At 26.1% G+C, this 23,389-nt stretch overlaps 3 protein-coding genes across 3 annotated transcripts in view; 1 reads left to right on the top strand and 2 right to left on the bottom strand.

Moving 5' to 3' along the window:
* LOC148231080 (uncharacterized) overlaps positions 1-23,389 on the bottom strand; it is a 185,317-nt gene that overhangs the window by 36,105 nt on the left and 125,823 nt on the right. The gene's annotated exons all lie outside the window — the stretch shown is intronic.
* LOC148231082 (junctional adhesion molecule 2A-like) overlaps positions 1-23,389 on the bottom strand; it is a 314,013-nt gene that overhangs the window by 184,305 nt on the left and 106,319 nt on the right. The window lies entirely within an intron of this gene.
* The window catches only part of LOC148231084 (uncharacterized), a 29,104-nt gene continuing 18,724 nt past the window's right edge, over positions 13,010-23,389 (top strand). Inside the window, exon 1 of the mRNA XM_088195190.1 lies at positions 13,010-13,149. Coding sequence (XP_088051316.1) covers positions 13,113-13,149 — 37 coding nt within the window. The 5' untranslated portion in view covers positions 13,010-13,112. The remainder of the gene's footprint in view (positions 13,150-23,389) is intronic.

The raw sequence follows: 23,389 nt of genomic DNA, 5'->3' as shown, positions 1-23,389 counted from the left end.
GTATTTTTATATGTAGCATTTACATTTGATGCTTTAAATTTTTATTTTAGTCATAGAATTAGCAGTAAATAAGATATAAGCATTTGTCCAAAATGGTTGCAAACAACGGTCTGGTTAAAAATACAATTTAAACCGATCTCACAACAGCAAAACCCAATGGTTTTTCATTATTTTTGTTACTTCAACTTCCGTGGCTTTATTTGGCCTCTTCTTCGATTTTCATTGTGTTTTGTAAATTAGGTTCTCAATCTGAAAACAATTATCCCCAAGGGAACAATTTATCGCGCGGATAAATTTACGATTTAATTACGTGAGGGAAATATGCATTGAAAATATATACTTAGGAATATTAGTTTATATTATATTGAATATGGCTTTCCATTTAGAATAAAAAAAATAAAATAATTTTTATTATTTTATATATTTGATATTTTTTATGTTATAATAATGATATATTGTATAATAATCGAATACTACAATGTTATCTGATATATTAACAATTTTATACATTAGATACATATACGATTTATTATTTTATTTTATATAATATTATAGATAGGTTCGTTTTTATTTTTTACGTATTTTTATGTCGTTGATAAATGGTTAATGAATATTTCATGCTGTTCTATTTTATGTGAAATAAAACACCTATTTTTCATACGCGCTTTATTAAAGCTTTTAGGTTTAACTATAAGTTCACACTATCTATTATATAATTCATGTTTCAATTGAGAAATTTCATTGCACTAGCAAAATCTGATTAGGTTAATGCATATTGCATATTAATAATTAATCAATTGCCACAATAGTTAATCAACTATTTATTACACATATTTATACACATTAAACTATAAATTTAATATAAAATATATCAAGTCAAATAACGACAAATACAATTATTGGTGAAATATTTATTGTAATGGAAAATTTGAACAATTTTTTTTCATATAATATACCTGGACTAAATTAAAACGTTGCTTTTTGTAATTAATGAACTCTTGTTTTTTTAATTATCATTTTGTGTTCTCAAAATTAATTCTAATGAATAAATAACTCACATCTCTGACATTGTATAATTTCGTTTTTATCCCGCACGTGATAAGTGCAGGTGTAATGAAAATTTACATAAAAACTAACTTTATTGTTAAATAATAAAAAATAGCGATACAGAATTATGTTAATCATCCGGGACCCTAAGATTAGATTCTTTAGCGTCTTATGGTTTTATTCATCCCCAATTACAGACTGCAAATATTATGTTTAATATATTTTATCTTATAATAATGATATATTTTATAACAACGTAATTTAAAATAATAACAATTTTCTATAATAAATTCATGTCGCTCGTATCAAATTTATTTTCTAGTATCAAATTTATTTTTTACGTATATTAATGCCGTTTATAAATGTGAGTAACGAATGTTTTATGCTGTTTTATTGTTTAAAAAATAGAACATTTATATTTTATATATTATACAGTTTATCAAAGCTTTCTGATATAATTATAAGCAAATAATACATAATTAATGTTCCAAATAAAAATTTGCATTGCACCAACAACCATTAATTAATTTAATGCATAACACATACTAATAATTAATTCGTTGATATATTTTTGTACAAATATTAAACAGCACTAAAAATATTCTATGAAAATTACTCACATTCATGCTAAAATATTTGAATACACAATAGAGTAGACTAGATTATAAGATTAACGAATCATTATGTAAATGTTAATTCATTTTAGTTCATATAATATTTCTCGTGTAAAGTAAAACATTGTTTTATATGATTAATGAACTGTTGTTTTTTAATTTAATATTTCGTTCTCAAAATTAATTTTAATAAAAAAAATATTCACATATCTAACTTTGTTATAGTTGTGTTTTGCACTATTTACAATTTATTTATCCCGCATATGATAAGTGCAGGTGTATCGTAAAATTAAAATTGATTCAAAAACCAACTTGATTGTTCAATCTCTAGTGGTTGATGATTTTCTTCAATATTTAAAAGCATAATGTGGATTATAAGAGCAGATATTTTAGCATTTTATGTTTTTTTCGGTGTATTTTGGGTTTGTATTATATTTGTATTATTATGTCTCCTTGCATGTTAAAATTCAATCGACAAATGGTTCATTTATGTTGCGTAAACTAAGTGTTAAAACAAACTTCGTAAGAGCGCCATTTTTATTTTTTATCAAATTGTGCGGCACCCATTTGCTAAGTTTTTTTATAAGTAGTTCAAAACAATTTAAATACTAATGTCTACAAAATTCTTAATATTACCTAGCACGATTTTTTAAATCACAAATCTACGTTTCTTATCAATACATTTATGATTAGTTTTTATTGCTTAACCATCCGATTTAACATTACAAAAAATATTATGCTTAGCTTATTTTTCGTCTTCAATATTACTAAAATATAGATCTGAATAGTTTTTATCTCCTCAAATATATTATTAAATAATTTTATATATTTTTTAAATAATAATAATTTGCCTAACTGAATAATTCATCTTTAAAAAAACATTATTAGAAATAACCTCATAGTATTTTGATAATATTTTCTTGAACGTCGAGTTTAAGAGAAATTATTGTGAATCCTATTAATAAATAATTTGTAAAATAATATAATTTCTTAGAAATAAAACTTTTCATTGTCTTTATATATACCTAGAAATAATTATATTCAATACAATTTTTGTTTATGTAATGTTGCTTTATGTAAAGAATTTTTATCGGTGTATTTTCTTAAAAATATATCCTTTTAAAACAAATTGTTTCATAGTTATAAATATACATAGTCATTGCAACTTAAATTATTAATTTCATAAATATGTTTGCCTAGTGTTAAACTTGCTAAAGACAGCTCAATATAACAGAAGATGCTATTTAAGTAAATTTCTGAACGAATTCATATAATGTTTTTAATACTTAATTAAATATAAACATACATATATGCAATCGGCTGCTGATAATAAACTTTAATTGAATTATAAATCACAGTCAGTGGAGCGATTTTATTGTTAATATTATATTTAAACTAAGAAATATACAGTATCGTTTGATTTAAATATTTATAATTTAGCTCGAAAATTATATTTTTTTAATTAATAAAGATTATTTATCAGTAAGCCAAATAACTTATATTTTTTTTTAGGATGAGTGAAGAGAAATAACAGGTGACTCACTAAAAAGTCGCTGGCGTTTAAAGGGTTAAGATTTAACTATACCCTCAAAATCGCTTCGGGGCACCGCGTTGGTTGACCGTCCGATAATTATAAATGATAATTTAAATAATAAATATTCGTTGAGAGGCAGGCGTGTTTTTTTCTTAGATAAGTTTCAAAGCATATAAATAAAAGGGATTAGGGATTTTTTGTGGAAATAAATAGTTAAATAGTCTTAAACCATTGTGCTATTCCGGGTCTTGTGCCAGTTCCTATTGTTCTGTTAAACCAAGCATTGTCAATTGATGGTACTTTACAATGCCATTGTTAAAACTCTCTCACTGTATACGTTATAATGGTAAGAGTCAAAAGTTATTAAAATATGTTTAATTGATATTTTTTATTTATAAAAAAACTTTATTTCAAAAGTAAACGTATATTAAAAATAATTTTTAAGAAAGCCTTTTTTTATCATAATTTTAAAAGTAAACAGGTAAGCAAAATATTGCTTTTATTTGAGCCAAACGTAAAGTGGAATACTTAAAATATAAAACTGAAACACAAAAAATATAATGCACATGATAAAATCAAAACTACTTAATAAGGCAAAAAAATATTATAATCTTTTTAAGAACTACTATTATTATATATTACGCACTATCAGTAAATATAATATTTAAAATAATATAATCATTGCCAGTTTCATATAAACTAATATTTTATTTCTGCCCATTAGTATAATTTCGGGAAATTAAATACGCTAAAATAGTTTCAAATAGTCATCAATATAGGCAACACAGGTCGTCTCAATACATTGCAACTAGTCTCCAATTACTCGAACCATCAACTACTCGAGTATCGAATATTAAAATTTTAAAATACTCGAGTACTCGAGTACTTTCGAGTATTTACCAAATGTACCAAAATAGCTATTATTCAAATTCGTGCACATAAAAATAAATAAATAAAATACTTAGTATGTTAATTTTTACAATTATTTTAACTTCACGAACATACTTTTTAAAAACAATAATGCAAAAAGTGTCTCGAATTTAATATTACTGCTAGCCTTTGGTTTTATTATTCCCGTTATGGAAAAAACCCTTTCCGTTGCTGTTGATGTTGGTCTTATTGTCATTAACGCGTTGGATAAGGCTTCTAATTTATATCTGTTCGCTTTTTATAGATATAAAATTTTTTGAACTCTCTTTTTATGTTCTCTTCTTTCATTCCCTTCTCTGCTTTTCTATTATTACCTTCGACTATTGACAAAATAGCATTTTGTAATTCTTCTTGAGAAGATTTTTTTTCTTAACAATATACAATATTCTACTCCTTCTGATTAATGCGAAGAATTTAAATCTATATCCTTCGAAGATCTATTTGGGTGAATCCCTTTCACTCTAGAGCTAAACGGTTCGCAAAGAACTGACTTTACTTTAAATGCCTTTAAAACACACAATTGTTTCGATTTATATTTTAAGCTGAGGGATCAGTATAAACAATTTACAACACTTTACGCTACAACTGCATAGTCATAAAACCTAAAATTTTTTTTGTTGATATTTCATATTGTTCATTGCCATAAATTAGATAAGTCGGGACTGTCGAACAGAAAACACAATAGAAATTTCTCCGTCGTACCCACTAACATAGCCGACGACCGGAACTATGCAACTATGGAACTATGAAAAAAATATACCTGATAGTAACCGCTCTAACTCGGGACTTCGGGCATAAACGCCAAATAAAAGCAAGACATTAACCTTTACCGGACCGAGTTAAAGTTATTTTTGTTTCTGAAATATTTCAAAATTTTTTAATTTCGAGTATTAATCGAGTAATTTACAAAATACTCGATTATCAAGTACTAGAAAAATAGACAAAAATACTCGAGTATCGAGTACTCGATTACTCGAATTGGAGACTCTAATTGCAACATCAGGAATTCCTCAAGGTTATAATTTCGGCCCATTGCTATTTTTTAATGTTTAATAATGATATTTATGAAGCTATTTGTAATTCCAAATTATTATATTTATTAAGTATTTCATAAAATAGCTTTTATTGATGATTGTAAAAAAATAATTGAATGTTGAAAATATATATAGGTTATCATTCGCTAATATATTACAATTTAGCATCAAATGATCTTTTCTAGAGCACGCTTTTTTGTTCTATTTGCCAAATAATAAAACCGACTTTTTAAATATGTCTAAAAAGAGTATACATGTACATGGATGATATAAATATTATATATTTTTTTCCCTACAAAATTCCTAGCTGAGATATGAGTGTACTTGAGAAGCACTTAAGTTGCTGGTTAAAACGGAAGTCAATCATACATAATGAATACCTACAAATAAATATCACCCACTAGACTTTTTTGTGCAGGTTGTATTAGCGTAAAACTGTTATGCTATCTAAAAAATACATTTTTTGGTAAAAAAATTCAGTATTATTTAATATTCAAAGCGCCTTGTTATACTCTATAATATAAAATTTAATTTCGCTGCTAAGAATTGAACAAATACTAATGTTACAGCTAGCATAGATTGGCATAAAAGGATGTATTTCAAGTTCAAAGTCCTATAACCGTAAATTGCACATCACCGAGCATTTTCACAAGCACTGATTCAGTTATTAAAGTTCAACATCTATCATATGTATCTATAAAAATATTTACAGACTCAGCGTCTGCATTCAAAAGATAAACCACCTTGTTAAATTCAAAGCTTTTGGTTATCGGTACACTTTGAAAAATTGAGAAAAACGGCCACTAATAGTTTTTGTGCGTTATGCATTTTTTTTCATTACACTAAAGACTGCGTTTTAAAAAGATAGTATATAATAACGTATATATATATTTATATATTACGAACAGACATTGTATATTTTAGAACGATGTAGAAAATAAACTATTTTTAAAATGCCAATATAATTTATAGACGTAAGCTAACATTTTTACATCCAAGAGGCAGCAATAAACTTAAAAGCAATAATACAACAATTTTCCGGGAGTGCAACTGCGCACATCACCGTTGCGGAAAGTTCAATTTGTTACGAATTATTTCCATTTGCCTGATTCCGAGAGACAGTACATTTATTCTATTTTTTAGTCCCGTTCCATTAACCGCTACAGAGTAAATTCAATTGCCGGTTTTTTCCAGTTTTTAAACCAAACCCAGTCGCATTGAAAATCCATCATTTTATGCACACGCAGACACTCTAGTATGTTTTATACCCGCAAAACATTAAATTCGCAGTAAAACGACACACATAAATTCGTTATTGAGTTATATTCTCGGATGGTTTGAATTGATTCGCTCTGAAAGCTATTCTTTCACTTTCTTGCCTTCGTGCATGAAGGTCGCTTAAAATGTTAGTTTAAAAACTGCTTTATGATCATTTGTGAATTATGTATTAAAATAACAATTAAATACATAAATTAATAATCTAAATATTAATTTAACAAATTTTTTTTTTTATATATATTTTTATTTTAGTTACAAACTATTTATATCAACACAGACACTTATAATATAGCAGAAACATTACATAATGTACGTTAAAGTATTTAATTTTAATTTAAAGATTTGTATATTGCCCTATACGAAGCCACATCCTTCCTTAATTAGGAAAATGGAGAATGTTATATTTAAGTCATTTCATGAATTATTTTATTTATATTTAAGATGTTAATTATTCCATGAATTTGATCAACATAAAAGAAATAAATTATGCGTAAACATATGTCATTTGTATACACGTGTTATAAGCATACGTATGTACATATATTCACCTTAACATACAAATAATTATATTATTAACCTTATCTTTCAAATGCCAAAGTTTTATGATACAAAAACATAAAGCGTAAAAAAATTGAGAATATAAATTAGCTTGGGCGTTTTCGTTAAAATTAGTCTTAAAAATTCATTTAATTAAATATATATATACTATTAACCTGAATATTGAGTAGTTTATTTTGAAATGTTCTATATTACATTCTGTTACTCATAGTGAAAACAATATATTAGGACGGGTGAGTCCATTTACGTGCTTTTACAATAAGCAAATTGATATATTCAAATTATCCTACGCTCTGGAATATTTTTTTGTAATTTTTTTCCATCTTATTTTGGTTTCAACACAAAATTGAATTTTGTCTGTAGAGTTATATGTTATGTGTAGGGATTCCAATCCCGGGCCAAAATTTTGATCCCGGGATTTCGGTATTGCAATTAGTCGATCCCGGGATCCCGGGACCAGTCCCGGGATAATTTTCATGTTATTTTATCGACAAAAATAATTTAAAATAAATAATACAATATATTTTTACATCTGTTTTTTATAACGTACAATGTATAAAGTACGTATAATTTTAGCCTTGGACTTAAAATAGAAAATAATATAATAAAAATAAAAAAGGGAAGGTCTTATATATTTATTTGAGAAGAAAAAAATGAACTTTTGACAATGTATGCACATACCTATGTACATTCATAGACACAATTAATTGAAAACATTATTTTGAATAAAACTCACGAAGTAACATCAAAGCATCAAGTGTTTTATCATTTAGCCTTGATCTGATTTTGGTTCCTAAGCAGCCTGCTGCTGAAAAAGCACGTTCAGACTCACAGCCTCAAAGATTTACAGATGACACGTGCATCTCGCGCAAGTTTGTACACGAAATATAACGATGTTGTCAATAATAATTCGATTGTGCTTGATAAATCAACCAATCCGAAAAATTCGGGATTATGTTTTATAATCCCGGGACTCATCGGGTACTAAAAATCGTTCGGGATCCCGGGATTGGAATCCCTAGTTATGTGGATTTATATATTATAACTAAAATTGAGACATTCTTTGATACAACTTTATAAAAAATACTTTATTTTAATATTCGATGTAATATAAGTTATCTATTATTCTACGAATATTTTAAAACTGATAAATTTATTAACCATAATAGTTTGATAACAAACAATATTTTCAGCCGTCGTTGTAATTCATTTTGAAATACTAATTGTAAGCAAAATTTTAATTTGAAGATTGCAGATTAGCAACCCCATCCATCTCTGTTTAGTTATATATTTGATTAACCTCTACTTTTTTACCAGATAAATCTATATTTAAAATTCATTTTAACCAAGAATCAAAAAATAGTAAATTAAAATTATACATATTTTTTATTATATATTTATTTTTGCTATCAACATTCAAATAAGATTATTGTAAACAACTCCTACTGATTTCTATAGGTATTTTTCTCAAATTTTGTAGAATTACAAGTACTAGATTAAACCGTGATAATATTAAAAAAAAACATTAGGAAGATCTTTGACATTCGATCGAATTTGACGTGCTTTTTATATTGACCTATTTTGCAATAAACCTAATAACGAATTAGCAATAATTAAGCACGATGTCATTTTTTTATTTTTTTTATTGGTGGTCAGTGTTTTAAGTCGTCTACGTATTCATGCAAATGCAAATTTTTTGTGCCGATACTTCTTTTCAAATCAACGAATCATTAAGTGTGAAAAAAAATTTTCAAATACAAACTACGTGCATTGACCAAAAATTTTAGTTATTTTTTATCACACCCCGCATATCAGCCTCTGGATTTTCCATTCCAAATATTGAAAAGCAGTGAAAGAACTCCCTCGAGGCTCAAGCCAAAATGAGAGAGTAAAAAAACACCTTGCTTCGATCCATTCAAGATTGCTATTCAAAGGGCGAGTTTATTTGGGAATGACTCTCAAAAAAGGTCCTTGCTTGAAGAGTAGCGTCGATCGAAAAGCTCTGTTTTATGACTCTCTAACATGTCCTTTCACAGCAAACGTCAATAGAAGGATGTTTCGACCTGATTTTTCGTATTTTGCTTAAGCTGCGTATTGAGGGATGGATTTTTATGGGTTTTAAATCTCACGCTCTCAATCCTGGAAAAGCGTGGTAGTAAAAATGTAAATAGCAAGGAAAATCTATGTCAAAAGTTGTAAATATTTATTTTTATTTTTTTATATATAAATAAAATACGTTGCTGTATTTTGGTTATTGTAAATATATATCAAGTATGCAAGCACATGTGTATTCAACATGAAATTATACACATAAAATAAGCCATGAAACTCTATTTGTATTTAACTATAATATATAATTAAATTCTAAATGTTTAATTAAACTATCGAATGCTACACAAATTATATGCCTATATTATGATTCGATCCAATTGATTATTTATTTTATAAATGGATATGTTAATCTTATTATTAGCTATTTAATATATGTTTATTATAGAAAGAAATATGTTGTTTTTGAAAACTATCTAGCTTTTAAAAATATTTTCTTAATAAGAAAAAATACTTATATAGTACAAGTCTTTTCCAAAAAATAGTTTATTATTTTTTTAATTACACTCAAATATTTCCTAACAACATCAAATATTTTTCAAATACAATTACCCGGAAACTTATATCGATTTACAGTAAAGGTATTTGTTTATTTATATAGCAAAACACCTTAATTTGTATAAATAAAATTATTACATAAATCAATTTTAATAAATATATATATATATATATATATATATATATATATATATATATATATATATATATATATATATATATATATATATATATATATTTTCTCTTATATCATTCTTAAATATTTCATAATAAGAAATTTATTTACGAAAAGAGATACTTTTTTTCTGAAATAAATATAGATATGCTGTTCTCTGAAAATTAATTAAGATAAGTAAATTCAATATTTTGATAGGAATATATAAATGTTAATTTGAATTTCATCATATCTTTCTATTTTTGTAAGGTTGAAAGTGTTCTATTTATATTAGAATAATACATCTCTATATTATTCATTTTAAAATATGATGTAAATTGTGCATCAACATATACAACTTTATAATTTAAATATTATTTATATAACAATTATTGTGAGCTTGCAGTTTAAGCTGAAAGCTTTGATAACAAAGTGTAAAAGCTTTAAACATTAAATACACATAATTTAGCAATTTATTCATTATTTTACTAACTGTAATACACAAATATTATTATAGTAATGTTTATGCTGAAATTTATTTTTACTCTAATTATGCGGTAATATGAAACCGTAAATTTCTATATACAAGGTGTTGTATTAAGAAATTTAATCATTCTTAGAAATAACGTTTATTTTGAATAATAATTTGATACACGTACCACAATCCTTCGATTTACAGTACGCTTTGTATTTTGGTTGGTTTATTTATATATAATTCTTATTGCATATATTGTATTATTATCTATAAATGGCTTAAAAATAAATGTTGGTAGATGTAATGAAAGTTAAAGATATTCTTAGCTGAAATATATCTTTTTATATTAAGCATGCACTAACGGATAAAATATTGACTATTTTTTTAATTACGTTTAGCAATGTGATAAAATGAATTTTAAATAAAAATGAAAATCATGCTCCTATTTTTGAAATTTCAATACTAGTGAAAATATAAACTTTCTAATGTATCGTCCTGTATAATATAAAATAATACAATATCATGCTTTTTAAAATAAATTTAAACCAACCCTTTATGATTTATGCCCGACAGGACTAAGGTCGCACCCAAGAACATTACTCAACTTGCTGGTTAAAATAAAATAATTTTTAATATATTTGATAATGAAGGAAGCTTGTTAACGTTGTCATACCTGACGTTTCTTTAATACATTCAAGGTGACTTGCCTAAAAATGTTCCCAAATTCTACCTAAATACGACGCGGGCAGGCATGCCGAAAAGTTAATAATCTCTTAGGGAGAATGTAATTTTGCTCCAGTTTTTGATAAATGGTTTCGAATTTATCATGTAAACCTTTATTTTCGCACATAGAACACCATCGCTTATTATTATGTGTTTTTTTCGCGTAACACGATAACTTTTAATCTTTTATTTTCATGCGAAATTCTACACTTGACCTCCGAACGGTTAAATCTAAGGGATATATTAAAATTTCTCATCTGGAAGCATTAGCGTTTTAATTAATGCGTTATTGTTTTGGTTATAATATATATATATATTTTGATTAAATAGATATTTGATCAATATACATATAAACAATATCCTAACTGTATGTGTTATTATGTTAACAAAAACATGCGCCGTCTAGAATCAATATCAAATTATTTTTCTCTATTTATTTCGTGTTTCCTTACATTTCCTAATGAGCCTTTTTCTCATTTACTAAGGATGATGACTTGTATACTGATGTAACATTTTAGGTAGATGTAATGTATTCTCATTATATTTAACAACAGATTGGCTAATATTAAAAGTGAAAATCATATATGTAAAAAATTACGATTCTTTTTAATAAAATACAAATTTTGTACCCTATTGCTACTTTTTATAATAATTAATAAATATCATACTAATATGTTATAGTATATATATAATTATTCGAGTCAACGAGTATAAATAAATTAGTCTTAAAATCATATTTAAATCACAATTTGTTTTTTAATAAAAAGGTGAATCATTATTCTTCGGAAGATATTTTAATTATTTTTTTCTTCAAGGACAATTTTAATTTTATTCTTAGATATAGAGATATAATACGTAAGTTAGTATTTAAATAATACATTTGACAAAATCATATTTTTTTTAATTAAACATTATTCTTACATTAAAAATATAAATAATAAAGGAAATTTAGCTAAATTATATGACTTATTATCTGTTAGTTTAAATACATTTTTATCAGATAATAATTATAAATATAGTATAGAATGTATACATGGCAATCAGATACAAGATTATTTATTTCGGTGATTATTTAGGAGTTATAACTAGAGTTGGTACAAAGAAATTAAAACTTATCCTTGAAAATAGTTTTCAAGATAACTACACCAAAATCTCTATTTATTTTACAAATAGTTCGCTGCATCTGTTTAGAAATCTTAATAATAAAATATCCGCGTATTTAATTAAATACCTAAATCATGCAATGTATGGTTGGGCATTGTCGTGCAAGAAAAATAAACCTTTTAAATTCACCAATGCACAGAATTAAAACTCACAAGTTGAGATGCGTTTTGTCTATTTATAAAATAACCGTACTTTGTGATACCGATTTTTTTATTCCTTTTTAGTTATTTAGTTTGTGCGTCATTGCTTTCTCAAGCTATTTAGATTTTCCTAGCTGCTTTGAGTGGTTTAGAATTGAATCGGATTACTAAAATGCAAACTGTGTAAGCTTTCGATTTTTAACGCGCAGTTAAAATTTTCAACAACAGAAGGATATTCACGAACTTATTTATTTTTAAGGCTTTTATTTTCAGCAAAAATTTTTTTAAATCATCATTGTACCTTACATTTTATAACAAAAGCTCGCCATAAATACTGTTTAATTTACAAGCAGTTACTGCAGATTTATCATTCGTTTTAACTCAAACAAAAATATAATTTTCTGATTTTTCTATTTTATTTTATATTCAATAGTCCAATTTGAATAAAAATTATTAATAAAATATGTGTAACAATGGCACTATAATATAAACATATTCATAAATTGTTATGAATATGTTATATAAATACTAATTAAACTGAACTATAAAAAAGTTGTATAAAAATAAACTTGCATAGGAATATATTATATTAATACAGTGTTAGTTATAAAGCAATATACGCTTATCTTTAATTATTAATATAAAATAAATAATCGTTTATAAATAAGTGTAATATAATTAAACTCTCTATATTTTATATAAGAGTTAACGATTTATTATATAATAAATCTTTTATTTTACAACAGTTATGTGTTACTTTAATTAAATGTGACGTGGAAAATTCATTGTGCGAAAAACAATAAATCCAGTACATTAGAGCTGTGAAGTGTATAGTTGAAAAGCATTTAGAAACAATGATTTGTTCGAGAGTGAAGATCGCAATCGTTTCACGTAAGTATATATTATGTTATTATATATTTACTTTGTAATTTATAATATTTTATAATTTAACAAGGCGTTTTTTTTATATTTTTATGATAAAACGAATTTTAGCTTATTATGTAATTGGTTTAAAACTCCTCTTTTGTGTTCTTTTTCATTATTGTATATTTTTTAAACGGCTGTCATTTACATCGCGATGATGCTATGCATAATAAATTATTTTACATACTTTTCAACAAAGATAAAAGCTAAGCTTATATGATTAAAAAAATATACATTGTAAATGAATATTTATATCAATTTTATTTAAGAAATAATTTAACTTTTCACTTTAAACTATTTATTTTGAAAATATTATTTGTATGATATACTCGAAATATAATTTACCTTAGCATGAAAATAAGTTTTTCATTATTTTTTTGAATTTTCCTCGAATTTTCTTTATCGCTTACTGAGATATAATAAAATTGAAAACTCTTTTATATTGTATATTTTTAAATAATTGTTATGCCTTTTGAAATAGTTAAGCGACCTTTAAATTATACTTTGATTGAATGGAATTCAATTAAACTTTATTCATATTCAAAGAAATATAAAAAATATAGGAGGGTAAATTATTTATTGAAAAAAAAAATATAAATAAATATTAATTCTTACCATTTTTCATAGTGCTCTAGTGAATATAAAGTATTGCATAGATACTTTTAACTGCGCACTCGGTCAAAAGTTTTATTTTGTGTCACTTGTATCGCACTACCTGTTGCGCCTCTTTTTGGACTTGGACCTCATTTATCTCATCGCCTCTTTGGATGGGTCAGAAATGTTTAAATGAGGTGTAGAGATCTTGCAAGTAAAATGAAAAATCGATTTATAAGAGAAAGACACAAGAATTAACCACTTTTCACACCCACGGTCGCACTCCTACACAAGTTTTTAAATTTGCCACCATTTTGGAAAAAATAACATATTTTCTTTTTTTAAATAAAATATTATAAGGATTCTAAAAGAACTTTTTTATACAAAAAAATTAAGTCCCAGTCATTAAAATAAAGAAATAAACAGCCTTAAGAAAATTGCAAGTTTCATAAAAGTTTGTATGGAAGTTAGCACAACTTGATATAAAAATTGTTTTAAAGCAAATTAAACTACTTTTTTTATATTTTACTTCGATGCAAGTTTAGCTTTTAAACGTTTTTAATTAAGAAAACTTTTTTGTATGATTTTATCCAACGGAGTTATAAATTTTTAAGTTTTATATTTGTCACTATTTTGCAAATAAGTGACATATTGTTTTAGCGAATATTGTAAGGTTTATTATGAGTTCTATTTCTAACAAGTCTTAGTCATTAAAACAAAGGAATAAACAGCCTTAAAAAAATTGTCTTATGAAATTTGTATGGAGGTCCGATCAACTTAATATAAAGCTTGTTTTAAAGCAAAAAACTATTTTTATTCCGTACCTCGGGGCAAAGCGGGCTGCTCTATATGAACTATATTTTATTTTATTTTTATTTAATATTACAAATCTGACCATTATGATTTAACATGTTTTCCAAATGTGTCATGATTGCTATTATAATTATGGTACACACATAAAATATATGAGCACCGTTTCATTTTTTTCTAGCTCCTCATAGCTATCGCTTAAAACATCCTTCTGTTTGTCAAGCTCATTGAGAAGCTGGATGGCTAGTGTTTGAGGAGCGTTCTCAAGCGTTAACATCCTGGCCGCAACGGGCAAGAATTAAGAATGCGATCGCGGCACTCTAAGCTCGCAACCGAAACTCACCGAGCATCGACGGATTGTAGACACCGCCCCTTAGTAACTTCAAAAAGTGCTTCATTGAGTAGACGCTACGCTGGGAATGCAATGAATTTTATCCCAACGTTCCTAGCAAAAAGGCACTAGAATACAAATACACTCTTATAAATAAATCTAAAAAAATTTTGTTCGAATTCTCTCTATGAACCAAAAATATGTACATATGTCGTAAATAACGAACAAAAAGAGCAGAGGACCCAGATTGGAAGACTGTGCTGCAATAAAATAAGCAAAATACTCATCGGAGTATTTTGCATATTGATGACAGCGACAAATATGTACAGAGAAAATAATACAGTATAAACAATATGTACAACGCTGTCAATTTACAAAGAAATAGAGCAAAAGATTGCTTTCATTTAAAACACCTTATTTTATTTAATACACGAATTAAACCGTGCATATATAATTAAGGAAGTAAAACAGAATATGGTTAAAATTAAGCTCGTCAACCGTGAAAATCGTCATACATGATCCATTTGCATATAAAACGTATCACATATCTCTTAAAACATGAAACTGCACGTTTTGTAAGTTAGATTAAAATCTCGGACAATACATAAAACAGTAAATTTCGTCTCTCTTCCTAGATTACAGCACATAGGGGCGAATTCTCGCAAACTCAGCATGCCGAATATAACAAAAGCTCCAATCTACATCCAAAGCTTTAAGTGGAAAAGCTTTCAAGCCCGCCTTAATGGAGGCATTTTCACCTTGGCGCCACGTACATATTTCCCTCCGTCGTAACGCGCATACTTGATGATACGAAAATAACACTAACGTTCGACTAAACGACTGAAATAACTCACGTGTGCAAATGCAGTAACGAAATTTCCATTCGAACGGGTGGAAATAACGGACATTTGTGACTCTCATTCAGCAAAAACGATAACTGCTCGAAAAGTTTTGAGAGGGAGATTAAGCGAGGGACAATCATAGGGGTATATACATTATAGCAAAATCGAGAAATCATATGTGATTGCTTCTAGGAAAATGATAATCGCCTGCTTAACAATAAAAAAGTATCGTTTATGTCACTTGATCTAATGAATAAGGTCGGAAAACATTTAATCATCCGAGTACTAACCGCGCCTTTATCTAAATATAATTGCTGCAATCGATCAAAAGGTATATATGTCAAATGTTTGTGTGCTATCAATTTAAGGTAAATTTAATCAAGTTGATGAATTGGTATCAATCAATTTTATACACGTTAATTTTCATCGTTCTCTCAGGTCTCTTTTATATAATAATATAAATATGCTTAACTATTGAACAATCTAAAAAAATCTTAACCACAATCCTATAATGTTTTTTAATGACTGTTGGAGTAACACAAAGAAGTATATTTTTGCAGCTATAGCAAAGTGAAGAGAATTTTTAAAAAGCTTTTGCAAATTTCTTTCCTCATAACCCACAGTTATATTTTTTGAAAAAGCTGCTTAACCTTTTGAGTAGTGAGATAATTTATACACATTTGTATATACACACCTGGTAGTGATTTTCCAAATTTATTTCTGCTGTTATTTATTTATCATTATTTTATATTACTACTATAGTCAATTATACAAACAAATCAGTGACTCTCAACGTTTTATTACTTTGATTTATTTTACTACTTTTTTATTAGTATGTTCTAATACTTTATTTTAACACTTTTTTATTATTAAATATCGTTAAATTATTTAACATAATTTTTATATATTAATCCACTTTTCCTGATTTTTTTGTATCTATTCAGTGGCTCTCAATGTTTTTTATAAAATTAATATAAAATATTTTTTGTTATATTAATTTATTTTGTACTCTTTCATTTATTTGTATTATTTTCTATAGAAAGTATTCACATGAAAACAAATTTTATTAAATGAATTAAATGCTTTTTATTTTGTATACCATTATTTAAATTTCAAAAATCTTAAAATATAATTACAGTGTTTTTCATTTATGAATTCTTTAAATATATATGTAAATATATAAATATCTGGGGTACATCAAAACAGTGAAATGAAAATTGACTGTATATGACACACATTAAAATAATATTTTAACGTATGAAAATTAACCAAGAAATTATGCTCTTGAGTTGTTCAAAACATTTTTTTCTAAGCTACATGTCTTAATAGATTGATCTTATTTTAAATTGTTATTTTTAGCCACGTGTTTTGTGCATGATATATACAAAATACGCAGAGCTATTTTATAAGCTTATCATTGAGTGATGGCAGTAAATTTATTACATTTATCCCTATGGGTTTGCCTCAATATGTAGAAAGTTCTACCAGTGAAACCTCTAAACAATGTCGCCTGATCTTAAAATAGATTTATTGTAACGGCAAAAAGGTTTCATTCATACATAGAAATCATAAATGTAGTTTCAATTCTAAGTTTGACTTAATAAATACTATTTGGATTATATTAATAATGATTCACTTTCTATTTTACCATTCACATATTCACTGGAACTAATATTATATATATATTACACTCAATACGTGAAATGTTTCAAGTGAAAAGCTCAGCATAATACAAAGTCGGAAATGATTAAAATTTCTAGAAATTGTATTAATGTGTCCTTATTAAAAACAATGTTGTAAAGTGAAACGTAAAAGCTCAGTTGTAAAAAGTATTGATCATATTTTATTAGTATTAAATAAAACATGTATTATTCAGTCGAAAAAACAGCTTTGCGAATATTAAATATTATGTATTTATATATAAGATGGCACATTACTATTGTATTTGTTTACAGTGTATATAAAACATTATATATCTAAAAAATCCCGTAGCTTTTAAAGTACACTGACATAAAATAAAAATCGCTATTCCCTTACGTTTTCAATCCACTTAGAGCGACATTCAACCACAATAAATAACGTGTAAATATATGCAATATATTATTTTTTATAATAAAATATAAATTTTAATTATAAAATAAAACATAAACAGATTAAAAATTATTTTAAACTTTTAATTAAATACATCAATCCCCGAGAGCTAATATTGATTTTGTGACTAATTTTTCCCGTAATTACATTCCAATCCCTCGGAATTTAAAAGTTTTATTATCTGGGCAAATATGTTCAAATTAACATCTATTAGAGTTTTTAATTTTGATATTGGTATGATAATTATTGTATATGACTCTTTTCTTCTTAAAAAGTGTATCTTTGTAAGGAGAAAAGAGTCATATGTAATAATAGTATCATATTGGTATGATAATTATTACATATGATACTTTTTCATATGTGCTATTTTTTATTAGATAGACAATATTTACTACTATGAAATCGATAATAATAATAAAAATAGAAAGATAATAGGCTTTTTATTTATTATTTCATTCAGCAAATTTATTTTCTCTACCATATATTTATTATAGCTGTTTATGTAGTAAGTTATCGGAGTTTTTCTCATTTCTTCTTAGTTTACGAACATCCGCTTCTTAAAATGTTTTTTTCTCTCAAGCAAATATATATTTAGGATAGATCAAATGTAACAATAATAACTAAAATGTTTCTAACTAAGCTTTTTTTTTTTAATATTTTTGCAATATTTATTTTTATGAATTAAAACAATAGTTTTAAAAATAGAGTTTTATGAAATACACAAACTCAGAAGATGGTTTGTATCATTTTTTTATAAATTTAATGGACGAGTACCTTTATCTATAACATTTTACCACAATTAGTATATTTTATTTTTAAAGCAGATAATGATATACTGTAGATAATAAAATATTTTTTAGACAAATTTATAGGTATATGTAAAATAATTTCTTGAGATCTTTTTTATTTCTTTTCCATATTTTTACTATAATTGTTACATGTTGCTATCATTTAGCCAAATTTATTATGATAAATATAGTATCATTGATGATACACCTGATAAAATTAGGTTCAAAAACGTATATTTTAACTGATATACTTTATCTTAAACATTATATATGTATTTTAAGTTGGTAAGCAAATTAAACTTTATCTTACTCATACCAAATATATATTAATTTAAATTTACCAAAATACAAATTTAAAACTATCAAAGCCAACACAATAGATTTTATTTATTGACCTAAAAGATATGGGTTCCAGTCCTTTATGGACCATAATTTTTTTCCAATTTTTATTGTATCTGGGAGATCGGAATTAGTGATTTATATAGATTAGTTTTACCTAGATTTTCCTTATCTCAATAATTAAAATTGAGTTAATTCATACATATTACGATTTAAAGTTCTCTGATAAAAATTTCTTTCTGCTCATAAAGAATATATTATATTATGTACTAATAATAAAAAAAAGTTTTGATGATATGAGCGTAACGGGCCCAAAGTAAAAGTTTTTTATTTAAAATCTGTGTGCTAGTTTTATACGCATGGCCTCTCCTAAGGGTAATTTAGGGCTCACTCCCTTTTGTTGTCACGACTAAAATAAATATATTGTATGTATTTAAATATCTTGTATGTATTTGATTAATATTGGTTTAATTGCGAACAAAATTTATACAGCAAAAAATATTAGGATGTCAAATACTATGTTTAATTGCAAAATTAAAAAAAAAATGTTGTCGACTACATTTATTTTTTTAGCAGAAAAATATTTGAGTGTTTATAAGCTGGCTGTTAATTTTTTTTATTTTTGATTGTCAACGTCATAATATTAATAAAATATTATAAATAATGGTTAAAGTGTATGTTTTGAAATTGAGCTTAGTAGCTTTCACGGGGGTATTTATTTACTTTAGAAACCTTGTGGCGATTTCTATTTCTGGATGATCTTGCTTATTGATTTAATAAGCGTTTTTATTTATATGACAATATTTAATGTACAAAGTATATTTTAATAAAGATTCACAAATAAAAATCACCGCTGGAAATTTCTGCAAAAGTTTAGGGTATAGGCATGTGTAAAAATGTATGATCATGTAGGTATAATGTTTATATTATAAACTTTTAAAAGTTAAAACATGATAAAACACAATAAGTTAGTCCGTTTTACATACTTTCAAACAATGTACCATACATTTACTTTATCAAAACGCCTAAAATATGTTATGTATTATATGTACAAAAATTTTATTAGACGCTATTTAAAATTTCATTAGAATTTAGAACAGAATAGATTGAATGAAATAAAATATTTAAAATTGATTTAATAGCAAATGTATGTATGTATATAATTTAAAATGAATGGGAAAGGTAAACTTTTTCTCCTCTTTGCTATATAATATATATTATTCAAAGAAACACCGAATTCCTTCGCTGGTCGTCTTTTAAATAATGTTTTGGTTTCACAAGCTTAGAAATTGTTTTGCAAATAAATTATTTATATACACTGTCTTATAAAAGTCGCATTTTCAATGCACATACACAAACGAAGAAATATATTTCGGAACGGACAATACTACAATATTGTATATTCCATCTTATTTTTTAATTAAATACACACCGAAAAACTCTTTCATATTAGTATATTTTTATTCATTAAAATACATCGCCAAAAAAGTAAAATAATTTGAATCAGTGCTTAAACATATTGGCAACACAAATTAAAACTTGTTAATTATTTTCCCCAATTTATGCCGCTTAATTTAAATTGGAATTTTTTATAATTGGTGAATGTATTTATTAAAAATATTGTACATATCTGTTGGTAAACTATGCATAAAAAAACCTTTACTTTATCACATGTATTTATGCTTGAATTTTAATTGAAATGTGGATTAGTAAAACAGATATATTGACATTTTTTTTTTTTGTAGATTTTTACTAGCTGTATATTATTTTATTATTTCAATGTACCTTAAACCCAAAATTGTTAGATCCCGTCAGAATAACCATTCAACACACAGTGGTATATATAATTTAAATTCTAAAGTAAGTTTTAAAGAATGTCCAGCTAATTAAATAAATTAAAAAGTTTATTTTTACGAAGGAAAGGATTTTTTATTTTTATTTTAAATGAATTACCTGTATAAATAAGATCTAATAATTCATTAGGGTACGTTCAAATAAACGTAAAACTTTTGCGTTTCATACATAACAATGTTTTGATGCTGAAAAGTTTCGGAAAATGTTTGTTTTTCGTTCATGAAATATTAACATCTCAGAGTTCAGATTAATAATTGAGTTTTCTTAGAAAGACCAGCAGCTGTGCGTTGATTCGCCCAAATTACCTGACACAGGTGCTCTAAATATTCCACTAATCGAGAATATTTACGACAGAAAATTGTTAGAAGCATAATAACGCAATTATTATAAAACATGATGAAAAAATTTCAGCGTCCACTAAGTACACATTCCAATCCTTCGCTTGCTTGCTATTAAAACGTCAACACTGAGATGGGTACTGAAATATTTACGGTACAATTAACGTAAATGGTTTTAATAAAAAATATATTCATACATAAAGTAAAAGCGACTCAAGCTGATAACGTTAAATAAAATATTATATTTATAAAATAAAAAAATATTATATTTTGCGCCGGAAATTAAGTTCAAGAAAAGCAGGCGAAGGTTTCCTAATTTTGTTACGTAATTATTACCTTTACTTTTGATTTTAACAAAACTCGCGTCGGACCTAAGGCTTGAAAAGTCGTCGAGCTTTCGCAATCTACTGAATTTTGAGATTATTACATTTTTGTGAATTCTTTTATTACATTTTATCTTCGAAATCAATCTTAAATCAGTGTTTTATTAAATTTTGTTTTGAAAGTAAAACATATTTATAATAATCGAAATATATGTTTACTGCTATATAATATATTATTTCGGAATTTATCAAACTTACGAATATATAATTCGGCAGTTATGTTCCTGCCACGCAAAAGGCAAAATTGCTGAGTGAGTTAAATTAAATAGTGTATTTCACAAAAGTTCTAAGGATTAAAAAAAATCCACTGATATATGTGTATTATTTATTATTGAACAATATCAATAATAAAGAATAAATAAATATATTTTTTAAATAATAAAATAGTTGATTATCTGTGGATTTGTATCAACATTTTTCTAGTACTTTTGCCACAACCTGTATATGTATTATACATAAGACAATTTATCGATTGATGTTATTAACCGAATTATATTTAATATTAATACTGTGTCAATATTGATATTAAAATAAAGAGCATATATTATTAAAACATCACTAATGGCACATAATGCATTTTTAATGTCCTTAAAGTGCGTCATCACGAGTTTTTTCTCTTCCCGTGTGAATAAATCCTATAAATTTTTCATGATTAATTTGCAATTTTAACAAAGTTTACCTCAAACTTTTTATTAAATTACTCACTGTACTTATAAATTGTTTCATAGTGTTCGATACAAACCCATTAATATCGTAAGCCGATAATTCACATCGACGCGATATTTACGTTGAACGGAAGTGTACAAATGTGAATGGAAGTGGGTCTTAATGGTATTGCGGACTACACTTCAAAAAGGTCGAGCTTTCAATAAATACATAATTGAACGTTTCGCACCCAATTTGCCATTGAAATTCAAAACATAATACGATTAAGCTACAATGAGTTTATATTTTTAATACGAACTTTTTTTGGACACGCGTGTTTAGACTCCTCCAGGGAGTCCTCTGCGATCCTCTTTTACCTATTAATTTCGTTTTGAGGTCGCATGAGCGAATAAAATTCAAGTTTAACGGCGGTCTTGGGACGAAAACACGCCCCAAATATAAACACCGAACCGAATATGCCCTTTGAATTTATTTATTCGCGCGAAATTGGAGGGCGGTTCAAGGAATTCGCTGAGGGATAGATAGTTAAGGGTGTGCTTCGTACGCTCCTCGGATGATTGTGACCTAAGATCAAACGTAATTGCGTAAAGGTGACGATATCAATTAGACACACGAGCAAGGCAAATAAGGTACAGGTGTTGAATGAAATTAGAGGGCCTGCGTCTTATTTCTCCGAAGTTCGGAGACTCGGAATTAATGAGAATTTTATTTTCTAAAATATTATTTTTAATTGTCGTATCAAAATCTATATTTCACACAAAAGCGTTCCGCAAACTTTTGGCGGCGGCGGAGTCTGTGTATCTTATAATTACAAATATTAATAAGCACCAGTGACTGTGAGTTTAAGTTCTCCAGATAAGATCATACCCCTAGCATCGAATTAAAGTAGAGATTAGCCCATTTATATAAAATGTGGATAATTAATTTATATACGAACATTACTGAACATCTAAATATATATATATATGTACATGTAAGTTCTACCACAAAGCTTACTTAAAAGTTGTCCCTTTACAAACAATGAATATTATTAGTCACTCGTTGTTTTTGTGTCACTAAATACACATTAATACCTTTTCATAAAACGGTTCAAAGAGCATTATTTTATAACAGGAATAACTATAACTTTGAGAGTAACAAAAAACATATATTTTAATATATTAGTATTTTA

The sequence above is a fragment of the Plectrocnemia conspersa genome, unplaced genomic scaffold (assembly GCF_051122295.1).
Source record: "Plectrocnemia conspersa isolate PC_06_02 unplaced genomic scaffold, ASM5112229v1 ptg000010l, whole genome shotgun sequence".
NCBI lineage: Eukaryota > Metazoa > Arthropoda > Insecta > Trichoptera > Polycentropodidae > Plectrocnemia > Plectrocnemia conspersa.
Note: the sequence above shows the minus strand (reverse complement) of the source record. Positions and strands in the feature narration are given on the sequence as shown.